Source organism: Lygodium microphyllum, chromosome 6, assembly GCF_053477565.2.
Source record: "Lygodium microphyllum isolate KBCC chromosome 6, Lygodium_microphyllum_v1.1.10, whole genome shotgun sequence".
In the NCBI taxonomy this organism is placed as follows: domain Eukaryota; kingdom Viridiplantae; phylum Streptophyta; class Polypodiopsida; order Schizaeales; family Lygodiaceae; genus Lygodium; species Lygodium microphyllum.
This window is the reverse complement of record NC_141140.1, coordinates 21,617,314-21,639,073: the sequence shown is the minus strand read 5'-3', so window position 1 is coordinate 21,639,073 and position 21,760 is coordinate 21,617,314. Positions and strand designations below refer to the sequence as shown.

Here is a 21,760-nt window from a genome sequence, read left to right as displayed (position 1 = left end):
ATTTGGTCAATGGAAAAACCGCCCAGAGGCTTGGGAGTTTGTATGTTTGTTGGAGAGTCATTTTCCGCACTTCGTCATTGAGGATATTGTTGAGGACAACAATTAGGGAAATGTTATGTCCTTGGATATCTAGATGGGTGCTAGTAGCATTGGCCACAGTGGCCATGAGGTGACTTGGTGCAAATGCACCAAGGACACTTTGGGGTTAGGGCAGCTGAGTCCTATTTATAGGACTTAAGGCCCTATTGTGCACGTTCATTGTGTGATCACCACTCTTGGACTCTTGGCGTGTCAGTCTACGCATCCGTACACGAGGATGGTGTGGGCTGGTGGTATGGGACGCCAACCCTTGGATGTGGTTGTGACCTAGAGTGCTGCTAGCTTCCATGCTCAAGGGTGAGCACATTTGGCTCTATGGCTAGGAGGTGAGTCTGATGTTATGTCCCTTTTATTTATAGATATGGCTTGTGTTGTGTCTCCTGTGCAGGTTGAATCCCAGGGGGATGTTTCAAACACAATAAGTGCAATAGGGGTGCAATCTCTAGCCAGTTTTTGTGGATGGATCAGAGGTTAACTACAGACTTGGTTTGGTTCACTGGGAGCTTGGTTTGTTGGTTCCTTCTAGACTCAGGCCTGCACTAATAGTTCAAGGTGCTAGCAGAGGCCCTTGTGTGGCAGATTGATGGAGGTTTTTTCTCAACCTCACCTTGGCAATTGAGGTTCTTAGGGACATGCGAAAGTAGTTTAGAATAACTGCCTGCATCCAGACACCCTCAACGGGAATGGGAGAGTATGTTGCATGATGCTCCAATGTGATAGATACATTCTGGCTGCTAGCTGGTCTTCATCGAGTTGAGGGAGGGAGCCTGTAGCACCCGGTTGCTTTTTGTATGGATTCCTGGTTTAAGAGATTTGGTGTTTCCAGTACCATGACTGTTGTGAAGATTAATGTTATCTGATGAGTCTTCTTTTTGCAAGGATCATTTGACAGACATTTGAATAAGTAATAACCAACTTCATCAGTAAGTTTGTTGTTATAAGTTGTGAGAGCTGGCATGGGCCATGGCCTGAGCATTTATCATGCTTTAAAGCTAACCAATTCATTTGTTGGACTTTTCTTTCCTTATCAGTTGTAGCCACATAAAGCATCTCATTCTTATTTTTAAGCCCTCAATTTCTGCAATCTTCTTGCTATTTTGTGTTAAGAAAAATCTGGCAGCAACTCTTTTGAGATTTTCTTTAATGCTTCAAAGGTAATTGTATGTGATTCTGCCTATGTTAATTACACTCAATGATTTAACTGATGAGACACCTGTTTGGTTCTAGATTGACCATATTCTTGTGCCAGTAACAGTGGATCCATCAGGGAGTTGGCTGTACTGCAAAGAAAACCCAGCCTCTTGTTCCCATGATGAACTGAAGATTTTGCAAGGTTTGGAAATATCTTCATGTGTATACATGATGTGTCTCTGTAGATGCATGCATGTGCTGCATGTAGGCGGTTTAATTTCTGCACCATGTAAGGAAGAAATACTAGAAGAACTGTTGGCAGGTTTTTGCCATGTCTTCAATCTGAGAAATAGCCTAATTAGGGCATGTAATGACATTTAGGTTTCAGGGTGAAGCTGTTGGAGGCAATCGGAACAGTGGAGGGCTCTACGGATGGGGGCCTTTTTGTCAATTCCTGCTTCGTCCACTGCCAATCTGAACGGGATGAAACATGGCATGGGGCACATGCCCCAAGAGTGAAGGGAAGAGTAAGTCTCTCTCTCTCTCTCTCTCTCTCTCTCTCTCTCTCTCTCTCTCTCTCTCTCTGCATTCATAATCTTGCAAGAAACCTGAAAACGTGTGAGTTGAAGGTTCTTATATCAACTAATCTCAAAAATCTTTGTGGTGATGATTGATCCCATGAGAATTATTCTCATTTTAGTTGCTTTTTTCCTAGGTCCTTTAGTTTTACATGCAGCACTCGTATGAACGAGAATTTTGATTACTCCTTCCTAAGACTCGTTATGTTCACAGGTGACAACCATCTTTTTTTCATGAGACTTATTCACATTTTTTATTGCTCCTTTTCAATGCCCTTTAGGTCCACAAGTGATACTCTTAGCACCTTTATCTCCGCATGTGACACCCATCCGTCCTACAACACTTATGGCCATTTCAATTGCTACCCTTTATAGCCACGTGTGACATCCATCCCATGAGAACTATTCACATTTCTCTAATTGCTCCTTTCCAAACCTCTCTCTCTCTCTCTCTCTCTCTCTCAACCCAATCCTTTAAATGACTTTACTTTGAAAATTATACATTGCTATCAGCCACATCAATGTTTAGATTTCTGACTCTGCATTCTGAGCAGGCTAGGTGCTGAGAGTATTTTGTCAAATTTTGAAAAATGGAGCGGGGATTGGATTTAAAGGGGGCAGGAGGGATGGGGAGGTGGTGAGGTAGAGGAGTTCGATTACTGTGACTGAACAGTATTAGCTCTCTTGTTTGAAGACAATTGCTGAGACTGTGGGGGATTGGTACTACCATCGAAGACCAGCTAAGGATGTTGATTGTGCTTATCCTTGCAATCCGTCTTGCTTCAATAATAATTTTCGGACTTCCTGACCTGTCCATTTGAGGTAAGCTCTCCACGTATTATGTTACAATGCCATGTTATCCATTCTGACACGAGCTGAAGATCATGACTATATTGCCTTCTTGGAACATGTATGCTTTTGATGTTTTGGGGATAACAGGTGAATGTGCAGAACTTTGCAAGCTGGGATCTTCTGACGTGTGCCTCTAATTGGAGTTTGTGGAGGGGAAATCTCTTATTTTCTATGCAACACAACACACAGGACTCTTGCTAGCCACTCAGCACTCTGTGGGTGTAAGCACCAGGCAAGTGCTTGTGTAATGGTCTCAGAGCTTCTTTCTTATTTCTACAAATCATCTGCCCAGCTTTAAAATACTATCAAAAGCAGTGCTGGCAGCCAATATTGCTTTAACTGTGTGTTCCATGTCAGGACCGTCCCATTAGGGCTTTTGCATGGCCATGTATACCTCAGCTGTTCGAAATATAAGAATCATTTTACATTGGGCCTAATTTTCAGTGGGCAGCGCCTATAATTTGTTTGCAAGTAGGGGATAATGGAATTTGAGCTGTAAACACTTGTCCACTGCTTTGGCTCTGTAATTTTCTAATTCAAGCCACCATAAGAACATAAATCTGTATGCTATTAGATATATAGTTCATAGATAAATATGCCATTCTTGGTTTATTCCATTCGTATGGTTCATTTTGTGACTTGCAAATCTTGGTGCAAACAACTTCCAGGTTACTTGGATGATCCTAGTTTGCAATTAGTCATATGAGGGTTGTTGGTAGAACACGGCTTTATCTATTAGCATTTCTTGGGAAAGTTATTGTCTGGTTGCAGTTACTGGAGTTTTAGCTTGTTGAACTAATAGATAGGAAACGCAGGATGCTATGCAGAAACTTCTAGGGAAGGGGGCTGGTGGGGAATCCAGCCTGATTATCAAAGAGCAGGATTCTAGGGTAGCAGCTACTGTGGTTAACCACCATACTTCTGGGCAAGCTGGAGAGTGCACCAACAGTAAACTAGGTCATTAGGGTCACAAAAAAATCGAATTCCTACTGTTCTGCTGGGGCTATTTCGAGACTGTCCAGGTAGACAACATACTAAAAGCAAGAAAGGCCCAGAAAACAAAGATGGGTTCAAAAGCATAACAACCTGCTGTTGAAGTAAAAGAGGAGCGTGCTTCATTATTTTGTCTTTTTACTATCCTTGTGAATATTTAGGTTTTTACAGTAGAGCATTTGGGTTTTTCCATGAGGAGATGATGGCCAAAACATTTTTCAAGGCCCTTTACAACTTGCTCTTTCCCTTGAGGCTTTTGGCTTGCCATCAGGAGGGCTTAGTGATGAATAGGGACTGGCTGTTTTTCTTTGGGGCTAAAATTGACAAATAATTTGTGAAAAAAGAGAGATCATAACTTCTTATTGCTTCCAGTTTACCAGCCCTTTGGGTCTTAATAAATTCCTGAAGTTAATCTCTCTCTCTCTCTCTCTCTCTCTCTCTCTCTCTCTCTCGGTAAGGAGTGATCATATTGATCACACGAGAAATACAAGAGTCACGGTAGAGAAGCTGGAGAAACTGCTGTATGCCAAGCAACTAAATTCTCCCTAGGGAGGTCGTCAGTATGTTGAACAAGATCCAATTGTCAATGGAGAAGACCCTTGAGCTTAGAAATGTGACCTTGAATCCTGGAGGCTGAATCGAAGATGAAGGCATTCCCAGTGACCCAGTTATGCCAGCAGTTCCATAACCTAAGAAAATAAAACAAGATCTTCATATGTGGCTGCATGGGAGTGGGATATTTTGCCTCACCAAAGGCCCAAGCAGAGGGATGCAGCAAAGGTTCCACCACTACTCTCCAAATGTCAGACGAAAGGAAGTAGATCTTTCTGGCTAAGGGGTATGAAATACATCTGTGGCAGAAAGATTCCACACTGGTAGTCCAAAAGAAATAGTTGCCATTTGAAATATGGGACCTAGAAAGAGCCAAGGCAAAGCGCAGGCCACCTATCATCATTTTCCAAAGGAAAACTTTGCATTTGAATGGAGTCTTATTGAGCCAACCTTCCATTTCACCATGCCTTGCTTTTATGCAATCCCCAAATAGCATTGGCTTTAGTCACCAACCAATGGTGATCTCTAATCATAAGGTGTTAATATCTGGTTAATTGAAGCCCTCTCCAAACTCAACTGACCAACCCGCAAGATTCCAATCTTGCCAAGGATGATTAGAATCAAGGGTAGGGAAGAGGTGTTGGTCCTAGAACTGCAGTGAGATCTTGCCCCTGAAGTTGCCATATCCATGAGGGATCTGGAAAACTATTTTGGCTGCATGGAAAGACATCAACACACTACGAGCCAAGAGAGTCGTATGTTTAATAGAGACCAAACCCAAACTTGCCAGACGATGCTGAGAGAGCAGCTGAGACACAACCAACAATTTAAATTGCAAGGAATTAGCAGATAATCTATTCTCCATTGGTGGATGCTAATTCACCTTTTGAAGGATCACCTTCCATGAGTGCACAAGACTTGGGGCTGATGATCAGCACACAGTTTGAAATAACGACCACTAGAGAGCGACCAGATGAGTCTCAACGTCCGAAATAGCCCCACCACCCATGCTTTTTGAAGTATAGACATGGCTGTAGGAAATCCAAGAGATATCAGCATGCACAAAATTCTTTTTCCATAGCACGAAACGAATTTTCCTGCTAAGGTAATTCAAACCATTCCTAGTCCAAGGCAAAAGCAGCAAAAAATAGGTAAGCATGAGTCTCAACATCCAAATTAGCCCCACCACCCATGCTTTTTAGAGTATAGATATGGCTCTAGGAAATCCAAGAGATATCAGCATGCACAAAGTTCTCTTTCCATAGCATGAAACGGATATTCTTGCTAAGGTAATTCAAACCATTCCTAGTCCAAGGCAAAAGCAACAAAAAATAGGTAAGCATGGGCATCATAATAATCTGTGCCACTTTGGGGTGCATATGAAATGGTCAGGCCTGAGATTTCCAATAAAGAGACTTAGCTTTTAGCTTCTCAATAGCCAATTGTTTAGGTTGAATATCAACACCTGCATGATTACCTAGATACCCTACTATATTGCCACATAGAATCACTTCACCTTGCCAACCCAAGGCCTGCAAATCTAATTCAGTATAGTTAATGAGAGATGATTTAGTAGCATTGATATGGAGATACAAAGCATGACTAAACAAATCCCAAACATTCGATGCTGTGCAAAGAATTATCCCTATCCACTTTCAATATCATGAAAGTGCCATCAGCCAATGCTTGCTTAACAAAATCTTGATTCAATGGAAGGGATAAATGTAGTCAGCCTTCCTTTCGTGGATGGGTGGTGAATCCCTGATTATAACTTAATTATAGCAACAAACAATTAGTGTAAATCTGAAAATACAAATTTACCTACTGATCTTGGATAATAATGCACACTCGATTGGCTCCAAAATTGGCGACCCTTTCGGTATTTCTTTAGCTTTATTGAAGAAAAAGTTGATTTACAATGGGATTCTTAAAATCCTTTCGGTATTCCAACTTCCCTTGTTGTTCAAAATCACCAGCAAGTCTTTAAACAGATTTGTCCCTTGATTTCAAGCAATCAATTGGCCTTCACGTGCTTTGATGGAGATGGAAAATGCCCCATATTCAATTATTTGATGGTCCCTCCACTTGAATAGGCTAAAAAAAACAGCTTTAGTCTTGTTGAATCCAAGTCTTGGAGCTTCTAATTTTTGGCACACTTCCCGATGCTATTGCAAAATCCTAATTTTTGTTGCAGATTAGAGTTTATAGTAGAGAAATATGCAATTTCTCAACCTCCAAGGGTCCAAATGTTGAGATCTTTGGAGCAAGACTGTGAAATGGTTGGGAGATGAGAGAGAAAGCTGTAGAGAGAAAATTCAGAGTTTTGTTGTGAAGAATGATTGAAAATCAGTCAAATGCAGTTGCTACCTTTCCATAACAACTTGTAGATACAAATGAATGAAGAAAATTAGTCATTTACTACTGCTATTCCATCTCAATAGCTTGTAGATGTTGTCACATGCTGTTGATTGGTTTTCTTCTGTCCCTGGCTGCCTCAGAAGGTCCTCCAATTGTTGCAAATCAGACCAGCAGTCTCTCCTTCCTCTCTCTTTTGCAGGCTGAATACACTAAAAATGCATCTCTCTAGCCTCTAAAGACGTTTTTCAGTCTTGCATGGGCATTTTTGACAAGTGGCAACCTTTCCAAATGGTTTTTTCAGCATTATTCATAATTAAATATTAATTTTTAATATTTAAATACTGAAAATTAATCTAATAATTATTTTGGTGCCTTGAAAATTAATGATTGGCCAATAATTAATTTGGCTAGGCAAGTTTCATTCCCAAGTGTCTCTGCACCATCTTTGACCATGAGATTGACATTAGGTACCATTAAACGCCAGTTCTCTAGTGTCACCAATTGACATTTATGGCCAAATGGATGACCTAGTTCAACAATTGACACCAGATACCACCAAGTACATATGTGGCATAACTTATAACAACTTTTGCCTTTGACATCCCGTGATTTCTTTGGGTCTCGGGCTTGTAAATTTACTTTAACCCCAGTTGCACCTCATATCTACAACATTTGCTTAATTATGTGATTAGCAATTAATCCACATGTTAAGTGAGGTTTCAAAAATACATGCCTTCATGACAATAGAAGAGCCAATTGCCCAATGTCAACTAATTGCAACAATATTGTGAGAACAAGATGTAGCAAGGGCAAAAGACGGGATTGATAGGATAACCCGATTCGATTGACCTTGAAAGAGTAAAAAGCTTAGCAACACCACCATTTAGCATGACCCACGAAGTAGCATCACGACTAATGGTGTATATATATTGAGATATATGAGGCCCAAAATCTATGGTTTGAATAAGCTTTGCAAGAAAAAACCACTCCAAGTAGTCAAAGGTCTTTTTCAAATTCAATTGGACAAGAACAATCTCCTAATCGGAGTACTATATATAATCGATGCCAATTTGTGTGTTTAGGGTTAGGACAGTATGCAAAATGTTCTTGCCTTTAAAACCCATATTGATGGGGATGCACAATGCTAGGGAGATGTCACAACTCTATAGAAATAGAATTTGTATCCTTTTTCATTAATTTGTCTATATAATGATTTATTAAATTTGTTTCCTTTGCACTGATTATTAGATATAAAGAAAAGTGCATTGGAGCTGGCCACTGATGAGTGGTCACAGGTTATGGTGGACCCACGTGGTGGGTTAGAGAAAAGATAGATCACACTTCCACCTATATGGCCCGATTGGGCGCCTGTGACCAGAACTCACGCATATCAGGGTTAGACTCGCACACAGAAAGGATTGATGCCTTGAAGTGTGGGCTAGATCCGCCAGAACAGATAGTTACAATCAACAAGATGGCATGATCATGAAATGCTTGTACAAAGTGCATGTGTGGGCTGAAAGCTTGAAATGCACATTTCTTTGCATAGGAAAGTCACATGAAGATTCTGATATCGTTTTTGCGATGTACACGGAAAAAGCTTTCATATGACACCCATATTGGGGGGTCCCTAAATTTTAGGAGGTCCCTATATTTTAGGAGCCTCGAATTAGCCTAAAAATGCTAGTCCTAAAAAATAGGGATGTTATTCTAAAAATAGTAAATTCTGTACTCTGACTGTGTTTACTAAATTTGGTTGTTTCTATTCTTGACAGTATTCAGCCCAAAAAGGAAGGCCATAGAGAAGAGACAAGTGTCAAGACACTTGTCGCACAAGTTTCCAAGTGTCTCACCACTTGTCACATCTCATGACATGTGGCTGGACACTTGTCTTGTGCTACTCCACTTTCCTCTTTTGTACTAGCTTTTCCCTCCCCTATAAATAAGAGCTCGTTTTTCTTCATTCGGCATCATTTTTCTTTGCTGTAAACTCATGTACAGCACCCACAGATAGCCAGAAACTGGTCCCATCCATCCCCATCATCATCCCCTACTTCTCCATTATCAAATTCCTCCATATTCCCTCTTTTATCACTGTTGTTTTACAGGACAACAAGCCTATAAATTCATTACAGCACCTCCTTCTCGAGCTCTTTCTTCCATTTTAGCAACAAGAAGTAAGCCCTATCCATGTACTGTTGATCAACGATGGAGAAAGGCTGTTTTTCCCTCTTTCTTCTCTTATACTGTAAAGAAATCAGTTCTTATCATTGCATAATAGATAATGCATGTGTGTTTGTACATCTTTGCATGATCTTGTGAGAATGTGGACAAACATGCCACATAGCGAAGCAATGTCCAAACAAAGGACAAAGCAAGGTTTCTGACAACAAGCCTAAGTCGCCAGTGAAAATCAATGCTATCAGTGATGTAGTTGCAAACACAACTCACACTCCAGAGATGCACAAATTATTAAAAGCTTGGGGACAGTTGCAAGGTAAGCAAGCACTATTCTTGATAGATCTTGGGGCGAATGAAAATGTCATTTCCTTGCAATTAGCTAAAGAGCTTGGATTAAAGAATGAAGAGATGGACACTCCGGCAGAAGTTCGCCAAGCTTTAAATGCCGATGAAGGTGACACAGTGAAGACTGTGACACCCTACATTGGCAAGCTCAAGTTTCAAATTCAAGGCTACAGTGACGAAGATACCTTCTGTATCAGAGACCTTGATGGTTGCGATGTGATTCTTGGCATGCCCTGGAATCATAGAGTAGATTTAACCATCTTCTCTTAGAAAAAGAAGGTAGAACTCACCAACAAAGGCAAGAAGTACGAGATCCAAGCTGGAGTTTCTGGAGACACCATACCTATGGTAAGCGATATGCAAGTCTCTAGAGCAATTAAGGATTGTGTTCAATGTTGTTTGCTTTATGTCACTGATGTAAAAGATAATATGAATGCTGAAAACCAAGAGCGACTTCAACTCTTGGAAAAGTATAAAGATTGTTTTTTGGAAAAGCCATATGCAAGTCTCTAGAGCAATTAAGGATTGTGTTCAATGTTGTTTGCTTTATGTCACTGATGTAAAAGATAATATGAATGCTGAAAACCAAGAGCGACTTCAACTCTTGGAAAAGTATAAAGATTGTTTTTTGGAAGATCTTCCTTATCAGCTTCCCCCAGAAAGACCAGAAGACCATCATATTGATATTATTCCGGGCAGTTCTCCTCCTAATATAGCACCATACCATCTGAGCCGTCCTCAACAAGAAGAAATCAGAAAGCAAGTCGAAGACCTACTCAACCATGGGCTAATTAGGCCAAGTAGCTCACCATTTTATTCACCGGTTCTTCTTGTTCAAAAGAAAGATGACATATTCAAGATGTGCATTGATTATTGAGCCCTCAACAAAATCACTTTGAAGAATCGGTTTCCTATTCCCAGAATTGACGACATTTTGGATCGTCTAGGAGGCTTAAAAGGTTTTCAGCCGCATTGATCTAAAGAGTGGTTATCATCAAATTAGGGTAATACCACAAGATGTACACAAAACTGCTTTCCGCACTTCATACGGTCTTTATGAATTCTTGGTGGTTCCTTTCGGATTAACCAATGCACCAGCCACCTTTAACTGAATGATGGAGTGCATCTTTAGAGAGCATCGACAATATGTCGGTACTTTCTTTGATGATATTCTTGTCTTTAGCAAGAATGAAGAGGAGCATCATCAGCACTTGGAGATTGTTCTACAATTACTTCAACAAAATCAACTCTTGGTAAATGGTAAAAAGAGTGAATTTTTCATGCATAAAATAAATTACCTTGGGCATATCATCTCTTCTGAAGGGATTCAGATGGATCCTGAAAAGATCTGGATAATCCAAGAATGGCCTCATCTTCATGATGTACATGAGGTGCGATCGTTTCTTGGCTTATGCTCTTATTACCGCCGCTTCACCAAACATTTTGCATATATGGCGTCTGTTGCGATGTAAAGGTCCTTTATTCACCTCCGTGTATTCTACACGTGTATTGTTATGTTGTACATGTGAATGCACCCTTATGGGCCCTAAGTATAAATACATTTTATTCTTTGTGTACCAACAAATTGTTGGTACACCCAAAAATCGATTCGTCACTCTTACTCTCACTCTCACTCTCACTCACCTGCTCACTTCCTTTGCTGCAAATCTTCACGCTTCTGCTACCCGCATACTCCAACAACTGGTATCAGAGCTGAGGTTAAGGTGCTCGAGCTCCTCGGAGTCCGTGTGAGACATCTTCAGTGTTCGCTCGTGCGAAATACACAGGTCGTTTTTGACTTGGCAGCTCAAAGGAGTGGTCGTGTCTGACCAATGGGCTCACACAGGTCGTGTCTGACCAGCGACAACTCACACGTCTGCAGGTGACAGTTTCTCAGCAGGCGACAGGCCAGTTCATCGCTTCTCCAGCAGGACGGGAGTTCGCGCGCGCAAGCACAGTCCTCAGATTTGGGCAAATTTGAACTTGGAAATTTGGGGCTTTTCCCAGATTTGATGTTGTTTATGCTTGACAGTGACATCTGTGTCAGAAATTGCAGACATTGTGCGCATTGACCGCAATTAATTTGGGGATTTTTCCAAATTTGTTGAAATTTTGCTCATCGGAGTAAAATTTCTTGGCATTAGACCAAGAAAAATTGGGGCTTTTCATGTATTGATGTAATTTTGCTTAGCTAAGTCAGTTTGGCTGACATTTGCGCACTTTTGGACCTGGAAATTTGGATTTGGTGCAGAATTTGATAAATTTCTGCATTATTTGCCTGTGCAGTGGCTGGTTTATGTAAAAACAGCAGATGATTATTGCTGGTTATGCAAGAACAGCAGTGTATTTGCTGATTTAGCTTGTGCTCGTGCAGTTCAATGCATTTACACTTGTACTTGTGATAAAAAGGGCTGCAACTTCTTCCAGTTCTGACATTAAAAGTTTGATGGAAATCAAGCGATTTGATGGTCAGGGCTTTGATTTTTGGAAAGATTGTATGCAGGGCATACTGTTCTTAAAGGATTGTGAGGATGCTTTGCAAATGGATAAACCCGCACAAATGTCTGAGGCGGATTGGGCCAGAGTCAATAGAAAGGCTGTGGCTTATATAAAGATGGGTGTCACTGATGACATTTTGACAGACATTAAGGGTTTAGACACTGGTCATGCAATATGGGAGAAGTTGAAAACTACCTATGAGATCACCACACCTGTTAATCAGGTGCATTTAATGCGCAAGTTGGTGAATATGCGGCTGGATGAGTCCAAGCCTGCAGCTGAGCACTTGAGTGCATTTACTGGCATTTTAAATCAGCTCAAGGATGCAAGTTTGGATTTTGATGATAAGTTGAGGGCGATCTTTTTGATCATGACATTGCCTGACTCTTGGGAGACTTTGGTTGTTTCTCTCAGTAATAACCCCAATCTCACATATGATGGTGTGAGGGGTTCGATCTTGAATGAAGAAATTAGACGTAAGTCTAGTGGAGAAGGCAGCAACTTAGCTTATAATGTTAGAGGCAGGGCTGAAAAGAAAAATGCAAATGCTGGACAGAGAAGCAGGAGCAAGAGCAAAGGGAAAGAAAAGAGTGATGTTACATGCTATCAGTGTGGTAGGAAGGGCCATAAGAAGCCTGATTGCAGGTATTACAAGAAGGAACAAGAGAGAAAGAAGAATGCAGGAGACAAAAAGAAGAAAGAGGAAAAGACAGATGCATCTGAGGCAGGCAAAGGCAAGGAAAAGGCCAATGTGGCCTCCAGTGTTGTCATAGAGGAGCTCTCGGATGTAGAGGCTGATGTATTATGTGCAGTGGATTATGATGCCCTTGTATGTCACATGCAGGATATGCAGATCACCAAGGCTGATGTGATTGATGCACTTCTGTCAGTTGATGATGGTGTCACTCAGACTTGGATTGTAGACTCTGGTGCCTCTTTCCATGTGACTCCATGCTTGGAGTGCTTTGCTACTTTTGATGCAGGCTGTTATGGCAAGGTTTACCTTGGAAATAATCATGCTTGTAGCATTGATGGGATTGGCACCATACACTTGTCTTTGGATAATGGGCAAGAACTTGTGTTGAAAGATGTCAGATATGTGCCTGGCATCAAGAAGAGTTTACTATCTGTTGGACAGCTTGACTTGCATGGTTACACCACACTGTTTGGTGGTGGTTTGTAGAAATTAAAAAGGGGTTCCATGCTGATTGCTAAAGGAACCAAGAAGGGCACTTTGTATTGTCTGCACTGTAAAGCTTTGAATGGCAAGTTTCTTGCAGTTGCTGAAATTGGCTGTCATTTGGAGTTATGGCATAAGAGATTAGGCCATATGAGCCAGAAAGGATTTGATGTCCTTATCTCTTTGAAGAGGGTTGATGGAAAAGGCTCTAAACTGATTTTTGTAATGATTGTCAGTTTGGAAAGCAAATGAAAAATTCCTTTTACTCTGCTGTCTCCCGTAAGTCAAATGTCTTGGACTTAGTGCATTCTGATGTATGTAGCATGCCTTTGAAATCGTTGGGTGGTACTGCATACTTTGCCTCTTTTATTGATGATTGTTCCAGGAAGATTTGGGTTTATTTGTTGAAAAAGAAAAGTGAAGTGTTTGCTGTTTTTAAAACTTTTCATGCATTCGTGACCACTCAGACAGGTAGAAAGTTGAAATGCTTGAGAACTGATAATGGGGGTGAGTTCACGTCTAATGAATTTAAGTCCTTTTGTGACTTGCATGGGATCAAGAGGGAGCTTACAGCCCCTTACAGCCCTTCTTCAAATGGTGTGCCTGAAAGATACAATAGGACTCTATGTGAGAGAGTGCGGTGCATGCTGTCCATTGCTAATCTCCCTCATGAATTTTGGGGAGAGGCACTTAAAACCGCGGTTCACATTTGCAACCGCTCTCCAAACAGGTCCTTAAATAATGGCATCCCTGAGGAGGTTTGGTCTGGCAAACCGGCCTCATATGACCATTTACGAATATTTGGCTGTGATGCTTTTGTGCATGTTAGAGATGAGCTGAGGAATAAACTTGACCCGAAATCCACCAAAGGCATTTTCATGGGCTATGGTGATGAGGGTGAATTTGGCTATAGAGTGTGGCTACCTCAGTCCAAGAAAATTGTTCGTAGCCGTAATGTTGTGTTTAATGAGGCAAAGTTGCTGAAAAGTACTTTAGTCTCTGATGACATGAAAAAGGTCAAATTTCAGAATTCGCAGCCACATATTACTTCAAATGATGAGCCTCATGGTGCTGTACCACAGGCTGAAACTGATGATCAGCCGGTTATCTTTGAGCCAGATGATGATGGACAGCAAATAGAAGCACAGGGAGGTCATGGACAGCAAGATAGACTTGCTGATTATGAAAATGCAGGTGCTGGAAATGTAAATGAAGGTGCTATACAACATGAACAACATGCTGAAAATGGCTTACAGCAGCCAATAAATGCTGAAAATAACATGCCTCCAGATGTAGATCCGATTCCTGAGAATGTAGATCATTGGGTACGCAGGTCTACACGCCTAAGAAGGCAGCCACATAGGTATGACCCCTCTTTGCATTATGTGATGCTTACTGATGAGGGTGAGCCTCTGACATATAAAGAGGCTAAGTCATGCAAACTCAGCAATAAGTGGGAGCTAGCTATGCAGGAAGAGACTAAATCTCTGTATGCTAATGATACTTGGGATCTTGTGTCGTTGCCCAAAGGAAGAAAGCCTCTTCCAAAAAAATGGGTTTACAAAGTAAAGACAGTTGATGGGAAACCCAAGTACAAGGCAAGATTGGTTGCCAAAGGGTATGCACAGAAGGAAGGGATTGACTTCCAGGAGGTCTTCTTACCTGTCGTGAAGATGACCACACTACGTGTGCTTTTTGCTCTCACTGCTGTATTGGATTTAGAGCTGTACCAAATGGATGTGAAAACAACTTTTCTGCATGGTGACATTGATGAGGAGATCTACATGAAACAGCCCGAGTGTTTTATAGTTCCTCGAAAAGAGCAGTTGGTGTGTAAACTAAAACGCACCTTATATGGGCTGAAACAAGCACCACGGCAGTGGTACAAAAAGTTTGACACTTTTATGCTCTCTCATGGGTTTACACGCAGCCATGCAGATCATTGTTTGTATATGAAAAAGGATACAGATGGCAGCCCTATCATACTTGTTTTATATGTGGATGATATGTTGCTAGCTGGGAAGAGAAAGACTAGCTTGGATGCCCTCAAAGATCAGCTGAAATCAGCTTTTTCCATGAAAGATTTGGGGAATGCAGAGCATATATTGGGCATGAGGATTCGTAGGGATAGAATGCAGAAATTGCTGTTCTTATCTCAAGAAAAGTACATTGAAAAGGTACTGGACAGATTTAACATGGCTGAAGCTAAGCCTCTCGGAGTACCCTTACCTCCATACCTTAAGCTTAGTAAAGCCAACATCCCAAAAGATGACATGGAAGCCAATGCTATGAAGGGAGTCCCTTATGCATCAGCTTGTGGCTCTCTTATGTAAGGTATGGTGGCTACTTGTCCAGACATTGCTCATGCAGTGGGAGTTGTCAGCAGGTTTATGTCAAATCCTGGCAAACCACATTGGGAGGCTGTCAAGTGTATTCTTAGATATCTGAAGGGTACACAAAGAAAGTGTATTTGCTATGGGCAGGGTGCACTTAATCTGCAGGGTTATTGTGATGCAGATATGGCAGGTGACTTAGACACTCGCAGGTCCACTAGCGGGTATGTCTTTATAGTTTGCTGGAGGGGCCGTCTCTTGGTGCTCCAGGTTGCAGAACATCATAGCACTGAGTACTATTGAAGCTGAATACATATCAGCTACTGAAGCTTCTAAGGAAGCTATATGGTTGAGCAGACTCGCAAAGGATCTCGGCATGTCTATGAGTACTCCAATGTTGGGATGTGATAGCCAGAGTGCTGTGTATCTGGCTAAAAATGCCATGTATCATTCACGCACAAAGCATATTGATGTGCGATATCACTTTATCAGACAGATTCAGGAGGATGGTCTAATCACATTGATCAAGATCAAAACACAGGACAACCCTGCAGATATTCTCACTAAAAGTCTAGGCAAGGCTCAGCATGAGCATTGCATACGACTAGTGGGAGTTGGTTAAAGGTTCACTCTGGACCTTTAAGTGGGAGGTTGTTGGGATGCAAAGGTCTTTTATTCACCTCCGTGTATTTTACACGTGTATTGTTATGTTGTACATGTGAATGCACCCTTATGGGCCTTAAGTATAAATACATTTTATTCTTTTTGTACCAACACATTGTTGGTACACCCAAAAATCGATTCGTCACTCTTACTCCCACTCTTACTTACCTGCTCACTTTCTCTGCTGCAAATCTTCACGCTTCCGCTACCCGCGCACTCCAACAGCTTCTCCACTTCATGACCTTACAAAGAAGAAGACCTCTTTCCAATGGAAGGAAAAAGAGAAGGCAGCCTTCACAAGGCTGAAAACAGCTCTTACTTCTGGACCTGTTCTTATCATTCTAGATTTGGTAAAACCATTTGTGGTGGAAGCAAATGCTTGCGGTGATTGTATTGGTGTAGTGCTAAATCAAGAAGGCCATGCTGTAGCCTTTGAAAGCCGCCGTCTAAATGATGTGGAGAAAAGGTATGACATTTATGAAAAGGAGCTCTTAGCAGTGGTTCATGCTTTGAAGATATGGAAACATTATCTTTTAGGCAATGAATTCCTTATTAAAACTGATCATCAGAGCTTGAAGTATTTTAAGACTCAAAAGCATTTGCAGGAGAAACATGCAAGATGGGAAAATTTCTTGTCTATGTTTCATTTTCAAATTATGTACACTCCAAGGAAACAAAATGTAGTTGCTGATGCACTTTTTAGAGTGCCTCGCATTGCAACTATTACAGTGGCTCATCATGAAGACTTTCAAACGATGAAGAATACTTATGATGAAGATATTGATTTTGCAGCAATTTGGTCAAAATTACAGTAAGCAGGTTCCTATCCAGATTATTCCATCAAAGACAGTTACCTTCTCATGAACAATCGCCTTTGTGTTACTCTTCCTGTTCGACAAAAGGTGCTTAAAGAAAGTCATGAACCCCCTTATGCAGGGCATAGAGGAAGGGCAGCCACTCTAAGTGCAATTGAGCACTACTTTTATTGGCCAACATTATGAAGAGATACACATAACTTCATTGAGGCTTGTCTAGTATGCCAAAAATCCAAGTATGATAGGTAGAAGACTCCAGGATTGTTGCAACCTCTTCTAGTACCCAAAGATCCATGGGAATCTATCACAATGGATTTCATCTCAGGTATTCCAAGAACACCTCAAGTTCATGATATGATTTGGGTCATAATTGATCAATTCAGCAAGCAACCACATTTTATTCCATGTCATAAAACATTGAAATCCGCACAAGCTGCAAGACTTTTCATTCAACATATCTTCAGATTACATGGTATGCCTTTTGAGATCATTTCAGATAGAGACTCCAAATTCATAAGTAACTTTTGGCGTGCTTTATTTGAGAATTTGGGAACCACTTTAAAGTTCTTCTCAGCTTTTCATCCTCAAACTGACGGCCAAACAGAGGTGATGAATCTCACTCTTTTGGATATGTTGAAAGCTTATGTTAGTGGACATAAGTCACAATGGGAGAAATATCTTACATTATTGGAGTTTGCTTACGACAATACAGTGCACTCATCCACAGGGAAAGCTCCAAATGAAATAGTACAGGGTAAAGTGATTCCTTCTCCAATTATTCGCACTAAAGATAAGATTTTTGCTGCTGATGGGTTTGCTTCAGATTTAAAAACAACAATGGATCAAGTTCGAGCCACTATCAAAGTTGCCCAAGAGCGACAAAAGAAGCAAGCAGATAAACGAAGAAGACCTTTGGCTTTTGAAAAAGGTCAATATGTCTTGCTAAAGTTTGATAAAAGCAGGCTCAAACAAGGTTCTGGTCAAAATTCATCTTTTCCAAAGCTCTCCAGTAGATACTTTGGACCCTTCAAAGTGATTGAGAAAATAAATGAAGTTTCTTATCGACTTGAGCTTCCTGCTCATTGGAAAATACACAATGCTTTTCATGTAAGTTTGCTAAAACCTTACATAGGACCGGAACCAAAGGAACCCATTACTGAAGAGCCCCCAGATGTTAAAGAAACAGAGCAACTTTTGGAACATGAACAGATTTTGTTTCACAAGGATCAAACCACGAGAAGTGGCCTTGTGACACGAAAATTCTTACTAAAATTCAAGAATCTATCCACAACAGATGCACAGTGGGTAGATGAAAAATTCATGAAGGATTACCCAGACATTCTTCAGGCAAATCAAGAAGCTTTTCAGTTGAGGACAACTGAATAAAAGCCAGAGCGCTGTCACAACTCTAGAGAAAGAGAATTTGTATCCTTTTTCATTAATTTGTCTATATAATGATTTATTAAAATTGTTTCCTTTGCACTAATTATTAGATATAAAGAAAAGTGCATTGGAGTTGGCCACTGATGAGTGGTCACAGGTTATGGTGGACCCACGCGGTGGGTTAGAGAAAAGATAGATCACACTTCCATCTATATGGCCCGATTGGGCGTCTGTGACCAGAACTCACGCATATCAGGGTTAGACTTGCACACAAAAAGGATTGATGCCTTGAAGTGTGGGCTAGATCTGTGAGAATAGACAATTACAATCAACAAGATGGCATGATCATGAAATGATTGTACAAAGTGCATGTGTGGGCTGAAAGCTTGAAATGCACATTTCTTTGCATAGGAAAGTCACATGAAGATTCTGATACCGTTTTCGCCATATACACGGAAAAAGCTTTCATATGACACCCATATTGGGGGGTCCCTAAATTTTAGGAGGTCCCTAAATTTTAGGAGCCTCGAATTAGCCTAAATTTGCTAGTCCTAAAAAATAGGGATGTCATTCTAAAAATAGTAAATTCTGTACTCTGACTGTGCTTACTAAATTTGGTTGTTTCTATTCTTGACAGTATTCAGCTCAAAGAGGAAGGCCATAGAGAAGAGACCAGTATCAAGACACTTGTCGCACAAGTTTCCAAGTGTCTCACCACTTGTCACATCTCATGACATGTGGCTGGACACTTGTCTTGTGCTACTCCACTTTCCCCTTTTGTACTAGCTCTTCCCTCCCCTATAAATAAGAGCTCGTTTTTCTTCATTCGGCATCATTTTTCTTTGCTGTAAACTCATGTACAACACCCACAGATAGCCAGAAACTAGCCCCATCCATCCCCATCATCATCCCCCACTTCTCCATGATCAAATTCCTCCATATTCCCTCTTCTATCACTGCTGTTTTACAGGACAACAAGCTTGTAAATTCATTACAACATCTCCTTCTCGAGCTCTTTCTTCCATTTTAGCAATAAGAAGTAAGCTCTATCCATGTACTGCTGATCAACGATGGAGAAAGGCTGTTTTCCCCTCTTTCTTCTCTCATACTGTAAAGAAATCAGTTCTTATTTTGTCTCCAATCTTCAACCCTCAATCTTCAATCTTATCTTCAACCCTCAATCTTGTCTCCATTACTTTTACATTTTCATGGCTGAAATTTTATGAGTAATTTTCATTTTCAGCTTTAAGTGTTCATTCTCTTTTATATTAAGTCTCGAAAACAAGCAAATTTCATAATTGTTAAGCATACTACATTGTTCGGGGCATTTACAGGAGATGCTTATGGGCTTACGTTACATATTGGCTTGCCACGTGCTGTTGCTTGGAGATTGGCCATGTGTTGGTAACCCGACATATTTTATGGGTTGTTTTAATGACTTGTATATATCAATAATGTAATATGTAAAGCTTTCATAGAATGTGCGTGTGGGTTGTGGTATAGAACTAGGTTTTGTTAAATACACCTTGTATTTTCTATTCCTCTGAGTTGTTCAGATGTGAACGCACCCTATCCATAGGCACTTTTTACCCTTTTGCATGGGAGGATTTTTTCCTTGTGCAAACACACTTTAGTGTATAGATCTATATACTCTGATTGTTGTACTTTGTATTCTCATTCTTGTGATTAATTTTGGTGAAGGTATTCTTGCATACTTCTTTGTGTATTCACTCTCACTCTCACTCTACTCTATTTCTTGTCTATTGAGTTGTCCATTCGATCCAATAGTGGTATCAAAGCCATTGTGCCGTTGGCCTTGCCGCCATTGCTGCATTGGTTCCATCGCCAGCTTTGACATGTGGAGTCATTCATGGCATTGTTACTCACAACCACCTTCACCTTAGTAGTGACATTTTCTATCACGTTTTCTCTCTATACAGCCTATACATAGTTTCATGTGTAGTTTTGTGCACAGTCCTATACGTCGCCCTTGTATATGACCTCTCTCAGTCTTGATGCAGCCTCTGTTAGCATTGGCCACCATTTTTTGCAGATTTGAAAAAAGACTTAGAAATCCTAATTTTTTGAATTTGGGGGGTTGTTTGAAATTTTTGCAAGTTCTGATTTGTCTTGTCTGCCTTGACCCGTCTTTGCTATTTTTTGTTGCACAGAAAATCTGAAAAACCCTAAAAGTGTAGAAACCCTAAATTTGAATTTGGGGGTTTTAAAAAATTTTGCACTTTTTGATTCGTTGTGCCCATTGTATCCTCAATTTCCAATATATTTTCATTTTCACATGCTCCAGTGAAGCATCAAACATGCATTATGTAATTTATTGTTTGTTGTCCAAATCAGAAGTGTTCTGCTCTCTGTGAAACAAAGAACTAAAAAGTGCACAAAGTCAACTTGCAAGTGCTCAAATTTTTAGCTCTTATTGTGCTATTTGTTTCTAGCTATAGAACACCCGAATTTGATGTCGTATAGAAAAGTTATGGCCAAAATACAGAAGTGCTGCCAAGCTGCTATAACCATCCATGACTTTTGCGGCATCCCTTGTATCCACTCAAAATGGATAGAATGGTTGCTCCTTAGCTCAATAAGCACTCAATAAGACATAGTAAGCTTTGGGAAGCTCCTCAACAAGTGGAGAGTAAGTTGGAACAAGCTTTGAGAGGGGAAGACTCAATGCATACCTCAAGAGGAATAAACAATGGTTGCTATAGAACCTTGAGCTGAAGCTTTGAATCTGCACTGAAGTAAAGGATGAAGAAGCTCCTCGAATAGTTGGCTCTGATACTAGTGTAAAGGTAGAGCTCGAGTGGAAGCACACAACTGGAAGCAAGAGCAAAGAAAGAGCTATGGCAGATGGATCAAGGGAGCAAGAGAGAGACACACCATATGTGGGAACTCCAATAGTCACAATGTGTGACCAGCCTTTCATTATTCAAGTCATTGCAAGAATAAAGAATAAAGTGATAGTGATGGTGCCTGCGATCTGCAGCGTATAGGTGTGGTGTGTGAAGTAAATACAGGGCGCCGTAAGCGCATGCGCCATTGCCCCCAACATTAGCCACACTATTTTGAGCAAGATTCTCAGGAGCTGCTAACTCTCTTAATATCATGCTTGCACAAAAGTTGGTAAAGGTATGTGAGGTATACTCTTCATAATCATTAGTTCTAAAACACTTAAGCTTCTCATTTGACTGATCCTTTGCAAATGCCTAGAACTTTTGAAATGTATCCAACACTTCACTTTTTTTGCGAAGGAAAAAGCCCAAACCTTCCTTGTGCATTGTCTATATAAAGGTGACAAAGTATAATGCTTCGCCCAATGAAATCATGGGTATTGACTCACACAAATCATTATGAACCAAATCAACACATTTTGATCTTCTACTTCCACTACCTCTCTTATGTGGCATTTTAGTTTACTTTCCAAAGATAATGCTCACAAAAACCAATATGAAAAAAAGTTAAACAAGAAAGATAGTTCAAAATGGCACAAAGCTTTCATTCTTGTGAATGATAGGTATCCCAAATGGTGATGGCATAAAGAGACTAATTGCTATCCAAGGATGTATTAGATTTAAGTCCTTTGGCCACAAGAAGAGATTCCTTGCAAATCTTCCATACATGATCATCAAAGATCATGCTATAATCACAATCATCAAGTTGCCATGTACTGATCAAACTCTTTGTCAAGTTTAGAACATGCAGTATATTCTTCAAGATGGGAGAAAAACCATTTGCAAGACAAGTGGATATCTTCAATGCCAACATTGCTATATGCATAATTGT

General features: G+C 40.5%; 1 protein-coding gene across 3 annotated transcripts in view; it reads left to right on the top strand.

Moving 5' to 3' along the window:
* The window catches only part of LOC148034369 (pectin acetylesterase 5-like), an 83,391-nt gene extending 80,176 nt beyond the window's left edge, over positions 1 to 3,215 (top strand). The window contains exons 8-11 of one of the 3 annotated variants that reach the window (XM_087679314.1): positions 1,327 to 1,432; positions 1,612 to 1,757; positions 2,503 to 2,630; positions 2,748 to 3,215. In XM_087679314.1, the coding sequence (XP_087535440.1) occupies positions 1,327 to 1,432; positions 1,612 to 1,757; positions 2,503 to 2,616 (366 nt within the window). In that variant the 3' untranslated portion in view covers positions 2,617 to 2,630; positions 2,748 to 3,215. Of the gene's footprint in view, positions 1 to 1,326; positions 1,433 to 1,611; positions 1,758 to 2,502; positions 2,631 to 2,747 lie in introns of those variants that run through there. The other 2 variants (XM_087679313.1, XM_087679316.1) reach the window with 2 other exon arrangements.
* Positions 3,216 to 21,760: the final 18,545 nt, after the last annotated feature.